Source organism: Oncorhynchus masou, chromosome 7, assembly GCF_036934945.1.
Source record: "Oncorhynchus masou masou isolate Uvic2021 chromosome 7, UVic_Omas_1.1, whole genome shotgun sequence".
Lineage (NCBI taxonomy): Eukaryota > Metazoa > Chordata > Actinopteri > Salmoniformes > Salmonidae > Oncorhynchus > Oncorhynchus masou.
Window position 1 is genome coordinate 27,633,508 of NC_088218.1, and position 23,658 is coordinate 27,657,165.

The 23,658-nt window shown below is 43.5% G+C and overlaps 2 protein-coding genes across 15 annotated transcripts in view; one reads left to right on the forward strand and one right to left on the reverse strand.

Moving 5' to 3' along the window:
• LOC135543620 (cysteine and tyrosine-rich protein 1-like) overlaps positions 1 to 23,658 on the reverse strand; it is a 387,961-nt gene that overhangs the window by 188,861 nt on the left and 175,442 nt on the right. The window lies entirely within an intron of this gene.
• Positions 1 to 23,658, forward strand: part of LOC135543616 (muscleblind-like protein 2a) — an 85,149-nt gene that overhangs the window by 48,030 nt on the left and 13,461 nt on the right. For 2 of the 14 annotated variants that reach the window (XM_064971021.1, XM_064971022.1), the window contains exons 3-8: positions 12,575 to 12,742; positions 12,976 to 13,182; positions 14,539 to 14,787; positions 18,513 to 18,566; positions 19,043 to 19,202; positions 20,622 to 20,657. In XM_064971021.1, coding sequence (XP_064827093.1) covers positions 12,575 to 12,742; positions 12,976 to 13,182; positions 14,539 to 14,787; positions 18,513 to 18,566; positions 19,043 to 19,202; positions 20,622 to 20,657 — 874 coding nt within the window. Of the gene's footprint in view, positions 1 to 12,574; positions 12,743 to 12,975; positions 13,183 to 14,538; positions 14,788 to 18,512; positions 18,567 to 19,042; positions 19,203 to 20,621; positions 20,658 to 21,593; positions 21,689 to 23,658 lie in introns of all 14 variants that reach the window. The other 12 variants (XM_064971024.1, XM_064971026.1, XM_064971023.1 and 9 more) reach the window with 12 other exon arrangements.

The window sequence follows — 23,658 nt, forward strand, 5'->3', positions numbered from 1 at the left end:
CTGGACTTCCTGACGGGCCACCCCCAGGTGGTGAGGGTAGGTAACAACATCTCCACCCCGCTGATCCTTAACACTGGGGCCCCACAAGGGTGCGTTCTCAGCCCTCTCCTGTACTCTCTGTTCACCCATGACTGCGTGGCCTTGCACGCCTCCACCTCAATCATCAAGGTTGCAGACGACACTGCAGTGGTAGACTTGATTACCAACAACGACGAGACGGCCTACAGGGAGGAGGTGAGGGCCCTCGGAGTGTGGTGTCAGGAAAATAACCTCTCACTCAATGTCAACAAACAAAAGTGATGATCGTGGACTTCAGGAAAGCAGAGGGAGCAGCCCCCTATCCACATCAACGGGACAGTAGTGGAGAAGGTGGAAAGTTTTAAGTTCCTCGGCGTACACATCACGGACAAACTGAATTGGTACACCCACACAGACAGTGTGGTGAAGAAGGCGCAGCAGCGCCTCTTCAACCTCAGGAGGCAGAAGAAATTTGGCTTGTCACCAAAAACACTCACAAACTTTTACAGATGCACAATCAAGAGCATCCTGTCGGGCTGTATCACCGCCTGGTACGGTAACTGCTCCGCCCACAACCGTAAGCCTCTCCAGATTGTAGTGAGGTCTGCACAACGCATCACCGGGGGCAAACTACCTGTCCTCCAGGACATCTGCAGCACCCGATGTCACAGGAAGGCCAAAAAGATCATCAAGGACAACAACCACCCGAGCCACTGCCTGTTCACCCTGCTATCATCCAGAAGGCGAGGTCAGTACAGGTTAGAGGTCGACCGATTATGATTTTTCAACGCCGATACTGAATATTGGCGGACAAAAAAAGCCGATACCGAATATTGGCGGACCAAAAAAGCCGATACCGAATATTGGCGGACCAAAAAAGCCGATATTTATAATAATGACAATTACAACAATACTGAATGAACACTTATTTTACCTTAATATAATACATCGATAAAATCAATTTAGCCTCAAGTAAATAATGAAACGTTGAATTTGGTTTAAAAAATGCAAAAACAAAGTGTTGGAGAAGAACGTAAAAGTGCATTATGTGCTATGTAAGAAAGCTAACGTTTCAGTTCCTTGCTCAGAACATGAGAACATATGAAAGCTGGTGGTTCCTTTTAACATGAGTTTTCAATATTCCCAGGTAAGAATAAGAAGTTTTAGGTTGTAGTTATTATAGGAATTATAGGACTATTTCCCTCAAACATTTGAATTTCATTAACCTTTGACTATTGGATGTTCTTATAGGCAATTTAATATTGCCAGTGTAACAGTATAGCTTCCGTTCCTCTAGTTAGCACGCGCTAACTAGCTAGGCATTTTACTTCGGTTACACCAGCCTCATCTCGGGAGTTGATAGGCTTGAAGTCATAAACAGTGCAATGCTTGACACACAACAAAGAGCTGCTGGCAAAATGCACAAAAGTGCCGTTTGAATGAATGTTTACGCGCCTTCCACCGCTCAGTCAGATGCTTGTATGGTCAGTCAGATTATATGCAACGCAGGACACGCTAGATAATCTCTAGTAATATCATCAACCATGTGTAGTTAACTAGTGATTATGATTGATTGTCTTTTATAAGATAAGTTTAATAAAGAGATCGGGCTACTTTTTTCAACATTCTGTTAAAAATCGCGCAACATTTCAACGTCCTGCTACTCATGCCAGGAATATAGTATATGCATATGATTAGTATGTGTGCATAGAAAACACTCTGAAGTTTCTAGAACTGGTTCAATGGTGTCTGTGACTATAACAGAACGAGTTCCGTGGTCAAAATCGCCAGAAAACCTGGTCACTAAATCGACGGAGAAAAAATCAATCCGCCAATCCATGTATTGTCTATTGGAAGGAAAAATACTTAAGGCTGAGGATACAGTTCCTATAGCTTCCACACGATGTCGCCAGTGTTGTGATTTCGATTCAACTAAATCGTTGGTCATCTGAGTAATAGCCACATCCGGTTGTCAAGTCCACAGCTGTAAACAATGGAACCGGAAAAGTTGACTATGTTTCCCAAACTTGTGCCTATTGAATACAGATCGCTCCGTGATCAAATTTGATTGTTTATTAACGTTTAGTAATACCTAAAGTTGGATTACAGAAGTAGTTTGAAGTGTTTTGTCAAAGGTTATAGGCAACCTTTTTAATTTAAAAAAATAACGTCGCGTTTAAAAAATGTGTTTTTACTGGATCTGACGGTGTTCATAAATGGACATTTTGGGTACACAAGGACCGATTTAATCGAAAAAAAGACCCAATTGTGATGTTTATGGGACATATAGGAGTGCCAACAAAGAATCTCGTCAAAGGTAATGAATGTTTTATATTTTATTTCTACGTTTTGTGTAGCGCCGGCTACGCTAATTCCTTTGTTTACGTCCCCTTCTGGTATTTCGGCGTGTTGCCTGCTATCAGATAATAGCTACTCATGCTTTCGCCGAAAAGCATTTTACAAGTCTGACTCATTGGCTAGATTCACAACAAGTGTAGCTTGAATTGAGTACCCTGTATGTGAATTTTGAGTTTTAACGAGTGCTATTAGCATTTGGCGTAGCGCATTTGCATTTATTGTTGGCAGGGGATGCGGTTGCGTCCCGGGTGGGCCAGACAGGTTTTAATGCTAGCTAGCAACTTACCTTGGCTCACTGCATTCGTGTAACAGGCTCCTTGTGGAGTGTAACGAGAGAGAGGCAGGTTGTTATTTCGTTGGACTAGTTAACTGTAAGGTTGCAAGATTGGATCCCCTGAGCTGACAAGGTGATAATCTGTCATTCTGCCCCTGAACAAGTCAGTTAACCCACCGTTCCTAGGCCGTCATTGAAAATAAGAATGTGTTCTTAACTGACTTGCCTAGTTAAATAAAAGTATTACAAATAATATATATTTTTTTTTAAATCGGCAAATCGCCACCCAAAAGTAACGATTTCCAATTGTTTTGATAACTTAATAAATCGGCCATTCCGATTAATCGGTCGACCTCTAGTACAGGTGCATCAAAGCGTGGACCGAGAGACTGAAATACAGCTTCTATCTCAAGGCCAACAGACTGTTAAACAGCCATCACTAACATTGAGTGGCTGCTGCCAACATACTGACTCATCTCTAGCCACCATAATAATGAAAAAATGGATGTAATAAATGTATCAGTAGCCACTTTAAACAATTCCACTATATAATGTTTACATACCCTAGATTACTATCTAGGGTATGTAAATACTGTACTCAATACCATCTACTGCATCTTGCTTATGCCGTTCGACCATCGCTTGTGTGTATAAGATAGTTGTTGTGAAATTGTCAGGTTAGATTACTTGTTAGATATCACTGCATGGTCGGAACTAGATGCACAAGCATTTCGCTACACTCGCATTAACATCTGCTAACCATGTGTATGTGACAAATAAAATTTGATTTGATAAGATGAAATTCTGGTTGTCCGCTTTTCAACAGACACTGGCAGATGATTTCACCTTTCAGCGGGACAGTAACTTAAAACTCAAGGCCAAATCCACATGAGATGCTTACCAAGATGACATTGAATGTTCCTGAGTGGCCTAGTTACAGTTTTGACTTAAATCTGCTTGGCAATCTATGGAAAGACTTGAAAATGGCTGTCTAGCAATGATCAACAACCAATTTGACAGAGCTTGATGAATTAAAATAATAATAATGTGCAAATATTGTGTAATCCAGGTTGGCCAGGTCCTTCAGTATGCCTTTTAAAGAGGACTTCTCTGTGGAGTCTCGGAGGTATGCAAGGAAACACTCATTTTCAGGGAAAAACCCCATCAAGAAGTAACTAGCATCTAGCTAACAGATTGGAACTGAATCCCATGGGGATTTGGGTGTTTGTTTCTAAACAACAGTATACAGTGCATTTAGAAAGTATTCAGACACCTTGACTAGTTCCACATTTTGTTACGTTACAGCCTTATTCTAAAATAATTGATTAAGTAAATGTTTTCCTCATCAATCTACATATATTACCCCATAATGACAAAGCGAAAACAGGTTTTTATATATATTTTTATTTATAAATAGAAAACGACTTGAAATTGAGCTCAGGTGCATCCTGTTAACTTTGATCATCCATGATGTTTCTACAACTTTATTGGAGTCCACCTGTGGTAAATTCAGTTGATTGGACATGATTTGGAAAGGCACACACCGGTCTATATAAGGTCCCACAGTTGACCATGCATATCAGAGCGGAAACCAAGCCATGAGGTTGAAGTAATTGTCCGTAAAGCTCCGAGACAGGATTGTGTTGAGGCACAGATCTGGGGAAGGGTACCAAAACATGTCTGCATCATTGAAGGTCCACAAGAACACAGTGGCCTGCATTTTTAAATGGAAGAAGTTTAGGAAGGGCCTTGACGGTTCCAGAGCTGGCCGCCCTGCCAAACTGAGCAATCGGGGGAGAAGGGCCTTGTTCAGAGAGGTGACCAAGAACCCAATAGTCACACTTATAGCGCTCCAGAGTTCCTCTGTGGGGGGACTGGATCAAGGGAAAGATGAATGGAGCAAAGTTCAGAGATCCTTGAAAACCTGCTCCAGTATGCTCAGGACCTCAGACTGGGGTGCAGGTTCGTTCACCTTCCAACAGGACAACGACACACACAGCCAAGACAACGCAGGAGTGGCTTCGGGACAAGTCTTTGACTGACCTTGTGTGGCCCAGCAAGAGCCCGGACATCTCTGGAGAAACCTGAAAATGGCTGTGCAGCGACACTCCCCAGAGCTTGAGAGGAACTGCAGAGGAGAATGGGAGAAACTCCCCAAATACAGGTGTGCCAAGCTTGTAGCGTCATACCCAAGTAGACTCCAGGCTATAACCGCTGCTAAAGGTGCTAGAACAAAGTACTGAGTAAAGGGTCTGATTTACTTATGTAAATGCAAGATTTCATTTATTCGATTAAAAAAAAAAAAACTAAGCAATTTTAGAAAAAGGCAGTAACGTAACGAAATGTGGAATAAGTCAAGGGGTCTGAATACTTTCCGAATGCACTGTAGATAGGCTAGCAATTGTTGTTCATTTTGTCTCTCAATGGCTATTTTTCTCAAGTTGCTGCTTGACGTTGGCTAGTATTTATTCTACAATTATTTTCCTCCTAGAAGGTGTCAGTGACAAATAGGCCAATCTACAACTGGTACGCAAGTGTCTGAAATGGACTCCGAGTGCTCATGACAGTTAGGCTTAGTTGTCAGGAATATTGCCTCAGTCCTTTACCTCAGCCGGTCAACAAAGAGATTGGGATTGTGTGTGTGTGTGTGTGTGTGTGTGTGTGTGTGTGTGTGTGTGTGTGTGTGTGTGTGTGTGTGTGTGTGTGTGTGTGTGTGTGTGTGTGTGTGTGTGTGTGTAATTAGATTAGTGCAGCTCAACAGGGTGGGTTTCATGTCTCAGCAGGTCACAGATGATCAGATTAACTGGAGTAGGCAGGGCTCACTGGATTACCAGCCCAGCCTACTGGGCTACAGCATAGACCTGGGAGGCAAGAGAGTTGTAAGAGCATTGAAGACACACACACAAATCCTATATCTATGTTGACAGGCAAGCAGAACACACACACACACAACTCTGTAACATACATGCACAAAAAAACTTGCCCTCGCTCTTAGGTCTGGACGCTCCCTTATAACTCGTCCACAACAATACAATGTTAGACAGTCCTTTTTCAACAAGCACATAAGTTAGACTTGCTTTTAATCAGAAAGACTAAATGCTGAATCTCAAGGTTCATCATTTATATTAAGTGCCACCCTGCTATTTTCAAGCTGTGTTCTTTCACAGAAACTGTGTGTGTGTGCTCAATGTTCCAGGCAGCACCTCACTCTGAATACACTCTCATTGATGTTACAGTCAAGAATTAGAATGAGTTGATCTATTTCTGATTCATACACAGTACTGCCTGCCACACTTTTATACAATGCCCTCTCCCCAGATGGAGACGTGTGTTTTTGGGAGTGTGTGTGTGTTTTGTGTGTGGGCCCGTGGTAGAGGGACCCCTGCTGAGGAGTGTCCCTACACAGATGACACGGTGTCTGCATCTGAGAGAACAGGAGGGGGGTATTATCACCTATCTTTCTCTCTCACTCACTCACTCGCTCACCCTCCCTCTTTCTCGCTCCTCTCTCCTCTGTGGTGGAAAGCCAGGAGGCTTAGGAGGCTCTTTGCCACACTCCTGGGGTAATCTCAGGCGTGTCAGCCGTAGCACCGCTCGCCCATCTCTAGGATTACGGGTGTTCAAACAAAGGCATATGTAATTACCGCCGAGACAACACTGTAATTTAGTAGGCAGAGCGTGAATGCAACGGGAGACGTGTGTGTGACAAAAAGCAAAAACAGGCCTTTGTTCCATAATTTATTTTTGTTAATAGTGGCTCTCATTTGTGTTGTCGCATAATAGCCTTATGATGAGACTCGCCAGACATGTAGGCCATTACAAAATGTTACAGATATATCTACCGTTTTCTCTTCGACTTGTACTTTTGACGATTTCTATGGTGTAAGAAACTCTTACGTTAAAGGAAACGCTAATAGGTATAGTTCATCTTCTCAAATATCACGATTAAAAGCCATAGGATATAATTTCAGTATTTAAAGTACAGCATTACAATTAGTGCTTACTTCCTTTTAGAAGACCTGTGTGCGTGGAGTTGAATGCCTCAACATGAGAGCCATTTGCAGCTATGGTGCCCAGTACTGCTTATGGATGTCATGGCACCTTGAGTAGTATTCATAGCTAAGGTGAACCTGTTACAGTGGGCTTGAGTGGAATAGGGCACCGGAAAGGGACACTCCTACCCCTAAGGAGGATGAAGGGACCTCCTGTCTGTGTGCATCCAGCAACGAGAACCCTTCTGCTTTCTTCCAGAGTGGTGTCAGGACCTGCTTTTTCTGGGCCTTAACGTGTTCCGTAAGTGCCCATCCTGTTGGGTTCTCATTGCACGAGGTTTCCCTTAAATGTCACACCTGACTGGGAATAAGGTTGACATGCCAGCAGCCATTAATGCCCAGAGAGAGACCGAGAGATGGAGAGCGAGACCTAGAGAGAGAAAGACGAAGAGCGGGAGAGTGACTGAGAGGAAGAGAAGAGGCCACCAGGTCAGTGGAGACACAAGCCCCTCTGATATGGTGTAAAGGGATTACAGATATTCCCTTCTTCTTGTCAGAGAAATTAGTGTCAGTTCTCACAGTGAGCGAAGTCGTCGCCGGAGAGAAGGACAAGCGGATAAAGAGAAAGGACTTTGTGTTGTCAGAGTTTCTCCGGAGGTGCCGTCATCTCAGGAGTTGTGGTGGATGTCTCTGGAAAGGCAAAGGCATGAAGAAATAATGTTTAGCGCATTAACTGTAACATACAGAGAGAACCTAGCCTGCGGTGTTCCACTATGTCTCACCAGTGCCTCGTTTTTTATTCCCCCCCACGATTCTTCTCCCTTGATTGAACTGACTTTAGGTCTTATTGGCCTTCTCGTCTGTCACTCTTCTCCAAAAGGCCATCGATCCTGGCTGTCGAGCTGTCAGGATGGTGAACCCAGCTATGTGAACCCTGTACAGTGCCTTTCTCCTGAGGGTGAATGAGTAGCTTGTGTCTGACCCTAGTCACACAAAGAGAGCGAGAACCCCACCACCCCACCACCTCCATAACTAAAGCCCCCTCTCATTCACCAACATAATCTCTCTCCCCGAAGTCATGTATATCTAATTTAATTGAATTTGTCACATGCCTTGTAAACAACAAGTGTAGACTAGACTAATAGTGAAATGCTTACTTACAGGTCATTATTTCAACAATACAGAATTAAATAGAAGATACAAAATGTTATAAGACATAAATAGTGACATAAGGAATAAATACACAGTGAATAATGAATAACAATAACAAGTAAAAATAACATGGCTATACATAGGGAGTAGAAAATAACATGGATATATACAAGGAGTACCAGTACCGATTTATGTATGCGAGCAAGAGTTTGAATGATGGACTGAGAGGAGGGGGATTTGAACCCCTACCACCCACATAACGAGAGGGGCCGCCATGCCACCCAGCCTTCCCTGAATTAGGGTCTAGCTTTACTTTTGAATTTTTTTTTTCACCTCTGTCGGCTCAAGGGATGGTGAACCTCGGGCGAGGCAGAATAGAGCCCCATTGAAAGGAAAATGCAAATGGCCAGTAGTTAGCGGAGGCCTCCACTGAATCGCCGTTCTGCGGCCCTCTGTGCTGTGCCACCCACAGACACGCAGTCATCACTGTCTCAATTCAGTGCACAGCTGATTGAGAAGGTGGGGGGGGTCGAAGGTATTTTTTTTCTAGGCAGGGGGGCCATGCCAGTACCCAGTACAGCAGCAGTCAGCCACAGTGTTGCCTTAAGGATATATGTTTTTCCCTCCTCACCAAGGCCTCTTCGAGGGCAGCCGTGTCGTTCTGGTTTTGGTAATGTAGCACAATGCTATAGCTACAGCAGGCATCATACAGTGTACTCGTAGTCTTGCTTGCCCCAAACTCACAGCAGCTGTGGGAAGAGACAAACTAGGCTAGTTTATTATTGAGATTCTTGAGGTGTAACAACTTTGGCTCCATTTGACTACCCCAATATGACAAGGGAAAAGTGCTACCATGATTGAATGACTTGCCATGATTCGATCACAACATGCATGTGAAACCCCCAATTTCTCGGTGTTAAAGACTTTGGATTCACATGGGCAATTAATAGGTGTAATTAGCCTCCAAAGGGACGGGCCTAAATGTGTTAAGTGAGCATAATCCTAATCTGTTCATGAAATTACAGACGTTCATCTGCGTCCCCCTGGGATGAATCTAATGTACATGGGCTGTTCATAGAAACTCAGTTGGTTAGGGAAGGGTGACCGCTAACTGGGTAGAAAAAGGAAGGTTTAGTCCCCCTAGAGCCATCATTTTAAAAGTGGGTGGCAAGAAAGCTTGGTCCTGTGGTTAAATATGTAAAAAAAAAAAAAAGGGGGGGGGGGGGGGCAGCATTTATTAGTATTATACTCCCGGCCTCGTTGTCATCGCTTTTCAAACCCCTAAGAGATAATTATCTTTTTAACCCTATTATATTATTAGGCCAAGTATCACAAGTTAGCTCGATGCATAGATCCTTGACTTTGTGCTGACATTTTGAAACAGACCCAGCTATCAGAAGGGATCCACTGTGTCATTACAGCTGAACGATGTAGCGTCTGAAATGGGCTTGTTTGACGGGGTAATCATGTGCCTCAGGTTTCAAAAGCCCCTTTTCATAAATGCGTGCTCCGATGCAATGGTGAGGATGAATAAATTCTTGCTCCGTCAGTGTGGGTGGTTAAGACAACGGGGCCTCTCTCTATTTCCCCGCTGGGCAAGATAACATCTGACTCGAGCTCTAATGACAGCCTCTCGCTCAGTTTTTCATCATCTGAGACAGGCAGCTTTTTAGCACTGTCATTGTTACACGAGGAACGCTCCGGGGCGCTCTCCGGCAGCTCTGCTCAGAGAGTGGAGCCAGCCAGAAACGCTCCTCTAGTTGTCTCATATCTGCAGAGTCAGTGGCACGACTCCCTCTGAACAGACTGACCCTGCTTGCGTCATCTCACGTGTACTTACTGCATAAGTGTTCTGGGCAGCATCGCTGTGACTTATAGAGCCAGTGGGCTGTAAGTTAATTAGTACCTGAGTGAAAAGGACCCTGTGATTATCATTTAATAATGCTTGTTAAAATTTACACCGCTCCGTCAATGCTAATAAGCAGAAGTAAAGTAATGTGGAGGGGAGAGCATATTGACCGCTGTGCCACACACTTATGAATATAACCCCCTCCTTTCTAATGTGTCAAATGAAACACTCTCCCCAAGTGTTTTTATGGCTGCTTAACTCCTCCCTCAAATGGTGAGGAACGATGCTCTAACCTGGCACCGAATGCATTGAATCAATCACGACATTGGCAGCAAAATGTCACAAAGAAAGCATTGTTGTCATGTGGGTTGTTTCTAAGCAAGCAACCCAGGATTTTCTGAGTTTTTTTCCCTGACCACAGAAAATAGGCTATGACTAGGTTCTGGGGTTTGGTCAAGGTGGTCACGGCCCTACTCATGCGTGTGATTGTCAGGGGTCACAGCACTCTCTAATGCCCTTCAAGCCATCCTCACAGTCACAGGGAAGGCATCCAAAGCTCAGCCTCAGCAGCACCGCATCCCCCATCACTCTTCCCCTCCCAGCAGTCGCCATGGAGTCTGTCTGCCTAGAGTGGCGTCAGTGAGAGAGACTCTGATTGGTTTTGACACCTCTCAGGCTCTTGGCTGCGAGGCACAGCGATAACATTATTCTTTGGCTGGGGATGGAGTGGAGAGGAGGAGGAGGGATATCCTGCGCCAGTGGAGAAACTGAGAAGGAGTACAGTGCAGCACTGGCACGAACCATCTGTAGAAACTGAAAGGAGCGTAGAGTGCAGCCCTGTGGCACCCGATCCGACAGGGGTGACAAGACTTCCCCCACACTAAACCAAGACCTCTGTGCTCCTCCACTAGGGAAAATTATGTTAATATCCTGAAATATTAGTTATTTGAAGGATAGGCCTGATGTAGAAGGAACACAATCATGTTTTATCCACCGACGCAAAAAAATAACTCTGCATTAATCGCATGATGATAGATAACTATCAGTGTTTGTTTTTTAACAGTGTAGCCTGCTTTGCCCCAGACTTGTCTTAGAGATGATTGTATGATGGGTTTAGTACTTATAATCCTATTATATCTAGCTATAGCTAGTTTCTTACATAAATAAGGCATACCTTCACACATACAGCTTTGTTGGGCTCAGTTCGGCCCTAGGTTGGCCTTCTATGTCCAACTTCATGTCCCAAATCAGTGTGAATGCCTGCTCTCAGTTTGATGCTCTCACTGGTGCTTTTTTTATCACAGTGGGGTAAAAAACAGGCACTTTTCATCAGGTTTCTAATTTTGCCTCGGGAAGGCAACACCCGGCTTACCAGCGTGATTACACGTTATTTGTTCTGCGGACTCCCCGGGGTCAAATAACCCCTCATTGAATAAAGGTCCGCTCATGTTCGTGACCAGAACAATAATCTGGATGTTGAAACGGGGGAACCATAAATCAAGCGTGGTTCAGATTTACAACCACCCTTATAGGGTTGACATGTGATGTCAAGAAAAATATTCGGTCATCAAGAATGCGGTCTACTTCATCTTCTCTGACATGTTGCCTTGGCTAAAAGCAGAGGTGTCATGTACCCATTATTTGGTACTTTAATTTTTCAAACATCTGAAACTGCTTTTTCCCCTGCAATCTAGAGTGACAATCATTATGCAAACTTGCCAGCAGACATGCCAACTAAGATAGTTAGACAAGCTACTCTGACTTGATTTATAGCTAGTTATGAAGTTAGGTTCCCAATCTAGCTAGCTAAAGCCAACTTCATAAAACTGCTTTGTGGCTAGTGTTGCAGAGACACAACAAAACATTTGTTTTATTTGCGAAGGAATGACTAGACAAATGCTGTGTGTGTCACTCTACTCCCTATCTCCTCCTCCATTGAGTATCTAGTGTCTTGCCTAGGCATCCCTTTGCTCTGTGCACTTTGGAAGGAACCACTTACTAGGGAAAATGGGGTGTGGGGGGGTACTCTTTGCCTGGTCCAGTCAGTGGGCACCTTCCTCAAAATACCACTGATAGTATCATAATTATTTCTAAAAATATCTGTGGGCTTAAAAATCAAATAAAAAATTGTCATTTTAACGTCTGAGAATGTTAAAACAGGACAAATCTGAGGGAGCACGTGCCTTTGCCCCGTATGGACATGACACCACTGGCAACACAGATCCCTTCAGCCTTCATTTAGGGAATGTTTAGTGGCTCAATCCAAAATAATCACAAGCAAAGCACGTCTAAGGTCATCATTAGGCTCATCCTAACATTTACTGCACACCATACAATATTGTTAGCATACTGCAGTAGTAACCGCAGTGGAACTATTTTGGGGGTCAGAGCCAGCTGGGCAGTGTGCACATGGAGAGCGGCTGGCTGTATGCTTGTTTGTCAGTGGACTGGTAGGGAGGTTGTCCTATTTCAGCATAGACCTGTGACTGGGGCGTTGATGCTCAGCTAATTGGGTCACTGCTCTTCCCTTACTGCCTGGTGGTGTTGAGGTGAGGCATTTCAACAGCAGGAGATGGATACCGGATGCTTCAGATTTATACATCTGGTGAAGCATCTGGTGCCTTCTATCTTTGGCGTCATTATCTTGCTAACACACGTTGAAGCCAAAGCCACACATTGTAAGGTGTTAAAGATCCTTTATTGAAGCAGCTAGCCATCAAGCGCAAACATCTGAGCTTGCTACTCGCAGCCCCACCGGGCTGCTGAGGCCAATACGCCCAACTCCTCGTCATTTGATATTAGGATCCCCATTAGCCGCTGCAAAAGCATCAATATCAATGTGCCCCTCAGTATTCTATGTATTGAAGAATGTCTGCATATGCCTCACCTCTGACCATATGACCATATTTTTTTAATTGTATTTTTTTTCAGGGCCGATGTACGCGGGAGAACTGCAAATACCTCCACCCCCCGGCCCACCTGAAGACCCAGCTGGAGATCAACGGCCGCAACAACCTCATACAACAGAAGACTGCAGCAGCCATGTTTGCTCAACAGATGCCTTTCATGTTCCCAGGCACGACCATGCAGCCTACCATGGTGAGTAACGGACTACGAGGCATTACTACCCCTGATGTGTACAATTGCTTATTTCTGTCCCCTCTTTTCTCTCTCTCTTCTTACTCTATAACTTTTGGGGTCTCTCCCTTTCTCTTCCTCCATCCAACCTCTTCTATCTCTGCCTTTCTCTCCTCCTGCCGTCTCTCTCTCTCTCACCTCTTTAACATTTCTGTCCCTCTCGGTCTCCCATCTCGCCCCCTATTTTTCGGTAGCAGTCGTTTCCTATTAGCCAGGGGCTGGGCTCCAGCCCGGGGCTGAGCTACGCTCCCTACCTGACCCACATGACCCACAGCATGGGCATGATGCCCACCGAGATGCTCCAGCCCAGCACCCAGAGTATCATCGTCCCCGGCAGCCCTCCCTGCTCCATGCAGAGCTCCTCCTCCAACCAGAAGCTTCTACGCACGGACAAGCTGGAGGTACACCACCACCAACCAATAACAATACCAGAAGTCATAGTATATCGAAGTATATTAGCAGTTAGGAGACATCACAAACTAACCAAGTACAATACCAGGAGTTAGGAGAGCCGGCCTCTGGGAAGTCACGATACGAGGAATCGAGAGTTTGCCCTTTGATCGGGTTGGGAAAGCCTCTCCATAATTACCTTACGACGCCATCCTTACCCACCTAGGTTGAGGTTTGAAGTTACCCCTTATCACAGATCTTATTTTCCCTAGTCCTAACCATCAGAGATGTAAAACTTATATTTTACATACTCCCTTTCCACACACCTTTACTTTAAAATAATAGATCACTTTAAGAACTTGAGCGCTGGCCAACAGAATTCTATCCCTCACCGTTGATTAACGGGGCAGCAGGTAGCCTAGTGGTTAGAGTGTTGGACCAGTAACCAAAAGGTTGGTGGATTGAATCCCCGAGCTGGCAAGGTCAACCTGTCGTTCTGCCCCTGAACAAGGCCACTGTTCCTCGGCCGTCATTGTAAATAATAATATGTTCTGAAACTGACTAGTTAAATAAAAATATATATATTTTAAAAATCTACTTAAGATGGATGAGATTATTTCAATGGGGGGTTTGTTTATACCACAACAAAGCACCAAGGCAATTGCGAGTTAATAAAAACAAAGAATAGCCTTGGAAGGATGGCAAGCACAGACAGACCTGGGAGTGTAGGTGTATTGTGTGTTTTCCTCAAAATACCGTCACTTAGCAACAGAGCGATGTGGTTGCTAATGAGAGGCCATGTTCCACTGAGGAATGGGGATACTCCCACACTAAGTGAGACTGTTTACCGCCTTCTGCATGTTTGTGTGTGTTCTCTCCATGCTTTGTGTGTCTTTGCGTGTGTGTGTGTTTGCGTGCTCGTGCGTGCGTGCGTGCTCTCCCCACACTTAGTGAGTGTGCGGTGTTATGTTTTACATCCCAGGCTGTGAGTGAAGCCCCCTCTGATTGACTACGCCCAGGCTTTGAGTAGATTAACATCTTAGTCTGTTCATTATTCAGTCCATAGTTATAAACATAATGATAAGTTGTTGATATGTTATTGGTATGTGTATTATATTGTATGATATATTAAGCTAATATTTGTGTCTGTCTGTCACTGTGCATGTCTGTCCGTGTGTGTGTGTGTGTGTGTGTGTGTGTGTGTGTGTGTGTGTGTGTGTGTGTGTGTGTGTGTGTGTGTGTGTGTGTGTGTGTGTGTGTGTGTGTGTGTGTGTGTGTGTGTGTGTGTGTGTGATTATGCGTGTGTCTGTCCATGTATGTACGTGTGCATGTCTGTTTGTCCGTGTGCACCCCACCCTCCTTCCCAGGTGTGCCGGGAGTTCCAGCGGGGCAACTGCGCGCGTGGCGAGACGGACTGCCGCTTCGCTCACCCCAGCGACAGCCCTATGATTGACACTAGCGACAACACGGTGACCGTGTGCATGGACTACATCAAGTCACGCTGCTCCCGGGAGAAGTGCAAGTACTTCCACCCGCCTGCCCACCTGCAGGCCAAGATCAAGGCTGCGCAGCATCAGGCCAACCAGACGGCCGTGGCCGCGCAAGCTGCTGTTATGGTGAGACCCTCCGCCACCCTCACAGCTTGTAGAGTAGTGAGCACAGCACACGCACTAAAGTAGGTTTCAAAAATCTGCTTTCAACTTTTCCAAATTCCCTGGTTTTCCAGAAATCCTGGTTGAAATATTCCTGAAGTCAGGAGGGAATCGTTGAACTGTAATTTCTGGAAAACCTTGGACTTTTGGGAAAGTTACAAGACTTTTGTAGCCCCAGCAATGTCAGACATCATACCTGACAAAGGGCCAGATCAAAAAATATAATTTCTAATGTTTATAATATGTAATCAACTATAGACAACTAGTTTGGTAAAGTACACACACTACAATCTTTAAAAATCTACTTTACACATCTAGAAAAGAACACAAGTACATAAAATGTGGAGCACTGCTTTATTTTTCCATACAGTTGATATACCACCTTCCTAGAATACTATTATAGACACTTCTATACAATTCACGTAAATGTGACCACTCAACCCACACTCCGGTCATTGTATAGGCTCTATAGTTATCAGGCTTTAGAGAAGGTAAAGCGAATGTATATCACGACCACAACAGTCTATTGTTGCATCCCAAATGGTACCCTATTCCCTATATAGTGCACTACTTTTGACCAGGGCCCATCCCAAATGGTTTCTATTCCCTATATTGTGCACTACTTTTTACCAGAGCCCTCTGTTCAAAAGTAGTGGACTATATAGGGAATAGAGTGCCATTTGGGACGCAGTCTATTATTAGCTTCAGTCTAGGAGCTTTTTTATTCGCCCTTGATCATACAGACAAAGACAATGCCCGCCCTCCTCTCAATGATAAGTGTAGCTCTCTGCAGATCAGTACAAATTGAATCAAGAGAGATGGGTGAGAATGCGAGGCCAAACTGACATTAGGGCTCTGGTTGGTTATTGATCCACTCCATCATTATTGGACCTTCCCCCTTCAGAGAGGCAGGCAGGCAGAGAGGCAGGCAGGTTTTGGTAATAGGACTTTCACTTGGATGTGACCCCCCCCCTCTCTATACTCTGTGTCAACATTGGTCCGAGTCAGTGGCTGTTGAATGAGTAGACTTGGCTCTGTCTTGCCCGCTGCCACTCACGCTGCCTTCACGGCTCTCACGCTGCTGTCTGATTCCATGGCATCATCCAGCATGCTTTTCGTCTCATCAGCTTGCTCCTCCATCGCTGCTTGCTCTCTAAAACCCCAACCGCACGCACCTCCACTGATACTGGGTGAAAGATGACTCGAGCACAGTTAGGGTTTAAAAGAAAAAGGACACAAACAATAGGAAAACACACGTCATCCAGTGCAGAAGACATGATTATGAGTTAATGACAACTCGCGCTTTGTTTCCTTAAGCTGGTGTGACCTTAGATAAGATATTGGGGCGACGGGGCTTATGGTTTACCGGAGGACAAAGAGCTTTTTAGTCAGCTCTATGGGAGCATTTCCCCACTGCAATCCTCTGAATAAATGTATCATGTACTATACAGCCATTACAATGTATTGGCACAAGGTACAGTAAGTTAGATACTGTGTTAGTTTTTTATAAAGGAGAACTTGTGTATATTTTATTATTTTTAGGATATTAGCAGGATAAAAAAAACTAGATCCCTCCCGAAGGGGGAAGCGTATGGTTCCGGAAGCGAGAGGGTTAACCACTCGACCAGACTCTTGTCCTAAGTTAGATACAGTTACGGGCACTGAAAAGTTGTACCATAGTACAGTTTTTTTTTTTTGACAAACTATCAAAAGGAGACCAAGTGCCATGTTGCTCATGCATTGTGTAACTTTCTAGTGCCCACAACTGTACCAACAATGCATGTATCATGAGCTTACATTACCCAAAGACTTGTTAATCTGGAAATATACCCCAGACAGAACCAAGTTTATAGTACATAAGATTATAAACAACAGGTGGAGGTTAGAGCCTGCTATGTGTTGAGTTTTAGACTATACAGTTACACTGAGGTGTCATTTGATTTATTTTAGCTCCATTTCTGCCTTCCATAGCCTGTTGTGTCGCAAGTTGAATGCTGTCATATTTCCCTCCCCTCCGTTTGCTTCCATTAACATAACATTTCAGTCTAAATCTAACACTGAATCTGAGGTGTATTCATTTGGAATGATCGGTAACACTTTATAAAGTATCTATCTTTATAAAAGGTTCATTAATGTAAAGTGTTACCGAATAATCTTAGTATTATCCTACACATAAAGCAAATGCTTGTGCATGGCCTAGTAATCATAAGTGCCTTGGTTGTCCCATCGATGTTTCCTTTGTGCAATGTCATCGATTGGTTTCATTCAGAAGTCTTGCTAAAAAACAACAAAAAGCAAATATATATATATTTTTACTGTAGAATCAAAGAGGTATGTAGAATAAACAGAGCTCCACATTTTGATGACTTTCCTAATAACAAATATTGTTACAAAGTTGCCCATTAACCACACACTAACAAGTTTCACATTTGGGTTCACTCATTTATTAGTGTAGTTATGGAAAGAAAAATAATAGTTTTGCTTTTACCCCCGAAATCAGATTTTTATTTTACCCCGTGACTGAAATGGATGTGACCGACCAGCTGCCAAAACATTGTCCATTCTACCATTGTTTGCCATAGGGCATCTTCTATCAAACCATTGGTCATAATGGTCTCTAAAATGTGCTTTGGTTCCAAATTGCACTGCTTTTATTGTAAAAGCTAATAATTCCAATCAACAAGACATGTGGTCCTTCATTGTCCAATCAACAATACTTGATTCAACAATGATTCTCCATTGTACATTGATCAGAAACTCTCACTTGTTGAGAACATCTAGTCCCTGGTAGCCCATTCTCTTAGCCCCTTGTTTTTTTGTTTTCTCATATCTAAAAGAACTGGATAGGTTTATGCGATGGTGATGGTTCCATCCTAGCCCTCTAATATGTTTCCTATTGCTTTCACCTATCCAGTACTTTCAGCTCTATGAACACAATAGTAAGGGCTAGAGCAAAGACTAGGGTTTTTCGGTGAGATGGTTGTTGCACTCACATCCTATTCTGTCATGGTGGCCAATCACACCAAAGCACCAAAAACAGAGCCAACAATATTCCATACAGCAGTTCGTGTACAAGTGTGTTTACAGAAGAGGCCGAATCCTACCTTTTTTTAGATCTGTGTACATAACTCAAACTTTCACGTAAATCACGATTTCAAATGGAGATTTACGAAAAATGTTGAGTTATGCGCACAGATCTCAAGTTAGGATTTGGCCCAACTGAATGTCAATTGTTTATCAATAATACCCCAACATATGTTGATACATAGATTGATTAGATAACTGATTTACTTGTAAAGACGTAACTAGCTTTACAGAACTAATAACTGCAATCCAAATAGTTTGTTTACTTCATAAGTGCATTTAAAAATCTTTGTATTTATTAATTAATTAATTAAACTTTTTAACCAAAGGTATAGTAGATGCTTTTTTTGCTTTTGTACTAATTCAGAACTTTAGTGATATGTTTCTTTAAACAAACAGCAAACTATTTTTTGTTTATGTGCATGCCTATTGTTTTGTATGTGGTATACTGCATTCAGATTATTTTGTTTTGTTTTTCCTTCTCACCTATCCACAATGCAATGCTGTCCCCCATGACGCACCTCTGCTTGCTGTTACCTGTATGTTAATACGCTTGACTCCCATTGGCCCACTGCCATCATGTGCTCGCTGCCTGCTATTTAAAGACTCAGTCGACTGCCAAAGCAATGAAGCGACCCCTCGAGGCAACTGTAGAACTGGTACTTTGACCTTTCACCTTTTGCTTTGCATGTAGCTTCTTTAATGTACTGTAGCAACTCACAATAATTTTAATTTGGCTTTTTGCTATTTTAAATGTCCAAGTATTTTTTATTATGCAATTAATATCCACCAATATGATTCTTGTAGTTATTATTTTAGTATGCTTTACATTGATTGATCGTATAACAACAATGAGAATGTTAATTCCCAAGTATCAATTTGTTTGTTACTGTAAATCATTGTTTTATAATTGCCTTGCTAGATATCGTGTGTAGTTCCTTTATTGTCCCCATGTGGTTATTTAAACCCAAGTTGCCATTGTGACTTCTGTTGTAACTTTGTGCTGTTTTGTAGCTAGTAGCCACAAAAGACCCAGAGAAGCAGTGTGATAGTATAGAGAATAGTCATATGAATGTAGTCATTTTTGAGGCCTCCGCCTCATTGTATCTAACGTCTCCTCGTCCCTCCCGTACAGGCTTTCCCCCACGGCTGCCTGCAGCCCCTACCAAAGAGACAAGCACTTGAGAAGAGCAACGGGGCCAGCTCGCTCTTTCACCCCAGTATGTTGCACTACCAGCAGGCTTTGGCCAACGCACAGCTGCAGCAGCAGACGGCTTTCTGTGGCTTTCCCACAGGTAGGGAGTACACCTGCCCACAACACATGCACATGTACCTGCACACAGACACGCATGTAGGCACACACACACACCCCTATACACATTATTTACACAGATACACACCCATGTAGCATGTAGACACAAGCTGGATAGAGCTTCCCTAACTTTCCGTTTCCCCATAAAAGCATCAAAGGGCGAAGTTCAAGTATATAACCCTTAAAAGGTTTCACCAGGTGAGCTTGTGAGGAAATGGGATAGTCCCCAAGTGTGAGGCCAGTCTCTCTTTAAACCAACATTGTGATCAACCGCTTTTCCTCAAGTTGTTATGGGCCCTGTTCAAAGATTGCAATTGGAATTGGCTCGCAAAACTACCTCTAACTTCCTTCATACTGGACGCAGAGACATACAAATGGTATCCATGAGTTCATCTCACTCTGGAGAAGTAAATAAAGGTATTCAATGCCAAAATCCCGAACTATCCCTTTAAGCCTCTTGTGGATGAGACTACCTTCCTCTAACCCCCTATCCCTCCCTACCTACTCCTTTCTTTAGTGTTATCATCCTCCATGGCCTTTACACCCTCCCTCTCCTTTCCCAGTGTAGGAAGCATGTTCAGAATGCTGTGTACACACCACACATGGGTTCAATTAATAAAGATTTCTCTTGGAATATTCTAGCTGTGCTTTATTGAACCAAAAGTGCAAACGCTGCCCATCTGGCACTCCAGATCCAACGCATAAAGTAATTTGAAAGAAGACATACTATTTGAACCCAGGTCTGATTCGTTCTCACTGCATGGTTCAAGCATCCAGCCCCTAACCTGCTCTAGCCTGATCCCAGAAATGTGTGTGCTGTCTTGCCAGCTCCTATTGCCATTGTCACACCATGTGTCTGCTGTGACAGAGACCATAGGAGTTGGCAAGATGGCACACACATATCTGAGGCTAATAAACCTCTGACACTTCTTTCATTTGTAGTATGTGTGATCTTACCTTCCCACCCCCCCAGAACATATTTTTTTCATGATTTATTTAAGTCAGTTAAGAACAAATTCTTATTTGCAATGACGGCCTACCCCGGCCAAACAAGGACGACGCTGGGTCAATTGTGCACCGCCCTATGGGACTCCCAATCACGACCATAATGTATGGCATAAGACTACAAATGGAGTCAAACTGCACAGTGCAGTCATACCAATTGCAGGCTTGTGAAATTTGTTTAAAGGCATGTTGTTTATATAGCTAGCTACCAAAATCTCTAGCCTGGTCCCAGATCTGTTTGTGCTCGCTTGCCGACTCCTATGGTCAATGGCATGCCATACCGTACAAACCGATTTAGAACCAGGTTACAACCAAAATCTCTGTCTCCTCTTTAACATGTTTTTCTCCTCCCCTTATTAACCCTCTCTTCACTCTCTTCCACTGCATGATCACACAGGGTCAGTCTTGTGCATGACTCCAGCTAGCAGCCTTGGTAGGTTCCTTCCTTTCCCTTTTTCATTCTCAATATGCTTTTAAAGGAATAGGGTGAAGTTGCCCCTAGACTCTGATCTTGGGTCCCCACTAATGTTTAAGGTTAGGATTGGGGGAGGAGAAGCTGATCCTAGATCTGTACCTAGGGGAAACTTCACCATGGAGCCTCTTTAAATTGGGGGGAGAGCGGGAACAGGCCGGGAGATGTAAGCGATTACAGGTGACACAAAGTTCATGGATGTTGTGACACAGTGAGAGGCACGGTTGTAGAACATTGGGCTAGAGTGCATGATTGTTTTTACTGAAAAGTGCCACAAAGTAATGCGAAGTCCTTACATGTTAATTTGAACTCACCTGTAAGAGATGATTCTCAATTAGGATGTAATATATTTTGTTACTTAGCTACTTACTGTCTTCTCCCCTAATTATGAAATGTGAAGTGTTATTCTTAACATTATCAGTATTACTAGTATAAAAAAAATGGCATTCCAAATGAATTGTTTGTTGAAAAGTAGATATTGTGCTTTTTACTGTGCTGTGTTGATCCCAGAGAAAAATAGATAGAGGGTGAACACAATTGGTAGAAAAGCTCTCGGATCTTGATGGGGCTCTAATTGTTTTCTAGTTAATCTCAATCTTATAATACCACTCATCATATCTCACTCAGTCCTCTGGGAACAACTGATTGTGGGTCCAAATTTCCTTACTTGTGATTGTAATTCAGCTTTTTCTCCTCTTTTTTTTTTCTCCCATGCTTTCTCTCGCTTTTGCATTGTGATGCGCACACCTTCCGCTGGGCTAACCTAACGATGGCTCGCCCCTCTGTAATATGCATCATGCCCAAAAACAACAACCAAACAATCAACACCCGTTGCCATTGTTATCACACTGCCTACCTGTTCATTGCTTCCATGTCCCCCCCCCCTTCCTGAAAAAGTACCCATGATGTACAGTGCTACGCCTGCTACTATCTCTGCAACAACAACTCCTGTCACAAGTGTCCCCTACGCAGCAGCAGCGCCAGCCAATCAGGTTTGCTCATTTTAAAGCTTTTTCATCCAGTCCCAGAGCTCTAAATAAGTGCTTGATGAACATAGAGCTCATCTTATATAATTTCAATTGAACTAGTCAATTTCTTTGTGTGCCCTCGATCCAACTCTATGGCTGAGCCCAACCTCCACGTCCTTCAATTAAATTCAAATTTTATTGTCCCAACTCATTCATGCTCTAGTCTGCTACTGTGGTATTTCAATGTCTGCCACCGGTGTCAGAATGTGTTGACCATTATTTCAGAAGACATACGTACAAACGTACAGTAATGTTTAGTCATTTATTGGGCATGTTTCAAAATGGCCCAGTGAAGCACTTATTCAGAGCTCTCACATTTGCAAATAATGGTTGTCTTGTGTTTCATTAGATGCTAGGTTTTGTTTTGCATGTATGTTGTTTTTCATCCACTTTACGTGGTCGCGTTTCCATCTTCACTTGCATTAGAAACATACATCACCTGTGTGTTTCGTGACACGCACGCACATACTTTTTTTTCCACCTAAAAAAACCTAGACTCTCCATCCACCATGTTGGCTCCTGTCAGCAAACACAGCTTCACTCTCTGACTTCCTCTTCTGCTTGGCGGTGATGGGTGAGGACAAAAGCCTTGAGGAAACTGTCGATCCAGGGTGGACATGTCTGCTATATTAGTGTTACAAGAGACAGGAAGGACGTCTCCGGAAAGGCCTAAATTGGCTCCAGATAAGCACAGTTACTAGTTAGACGCATTGCTCTGTGTCAGCAGGGGCCGGGAAGGTGCAGTTTGGTGCGGAAGTCAGGTGACGCGTGTGCGCACACACACACACACACACACACACTACTCCTTTTAAACCTGACAATTACAGCGCACTGCCAGGTGGAGTGCCCTCAGCAAACCAAGCAGTCCTCCCATTAACCCCACTTAGAAAGGCCTTGAGCGTTGGCCACGTTACAGGCTTGATGAGATTTGATTGACATCTCAGTGGTCAGTGAGCTTTCCCATAAATGTATTGGACGGATGACGTCGATCCATGATCATCAAGACTTCCGGTTGTCGGTGAATCATCATTATTTCACACTGTTCCCTCTAATTGGTTTATATTGAGAGAAAGTGATGGTTGGTTTTCTGTTAGTTTTCACATCATTACACAGGCTTTATTTGGTCAAAAATGGACCAGAAAATGCACTCTTACACATCATACAGTGTGTTCAGAAAGTATTTATACTCCTTGACTTATTCCACATTTTGTTGTTACAGCCTGAATTCAAAATGGATGAAAATGTATTTTTATTTATTTTTGTATGACCAACCACACTAGTATTATTACTAGCACATTACCTATTATTGCTACCTGTAATGTTTTATTATTGTAGGCCTTCTATTACGCATATGTCTCTCTACCCTTTTCCTCAAAACTCAGTCCCACTTGCTATTTATCATTCATGACTAGCAATTTCCTTGATATTGTTCTATTTTTGGACCATGACCAGAGAGAAAGGCTTTTTAATGATTACCTTCGAAACAGTAGCCTCTCCCTATGGCGCGTCCCAAATGGCACTCTATTCCCTACAGTGCACATAAGGTCGTACGAGCCCTGATCAGTGATGTAGTGCACTATATAGGGAATAGGGTGCCGTTTCGGACGCATCCCTAACATCACACCACCCTCAGAGTAGCACACCTGGTGAGGCAGCTGAATATGAGACTGCGAGGTGCGCGTCGGGGAGGACACATGGCACACACAAACACACACAGCCTCCCAGTCTCAGATGGTGTTGCTTTGTCCAGTGTGTCTGAGTAGAAGACAGAGTGGCAGGGAGAAACTGAGGGAGGGGCCACTTTTGATGTTCCAATGTGGATCTCGTCATCATCACTGACTCATCATCGCAGTGAGCTAGTGAAACACATGGTTCTAATCATAATGCATGGACACTAGCTAACAGCTGCGGTCTGTGACTGTGTATATGTCTTA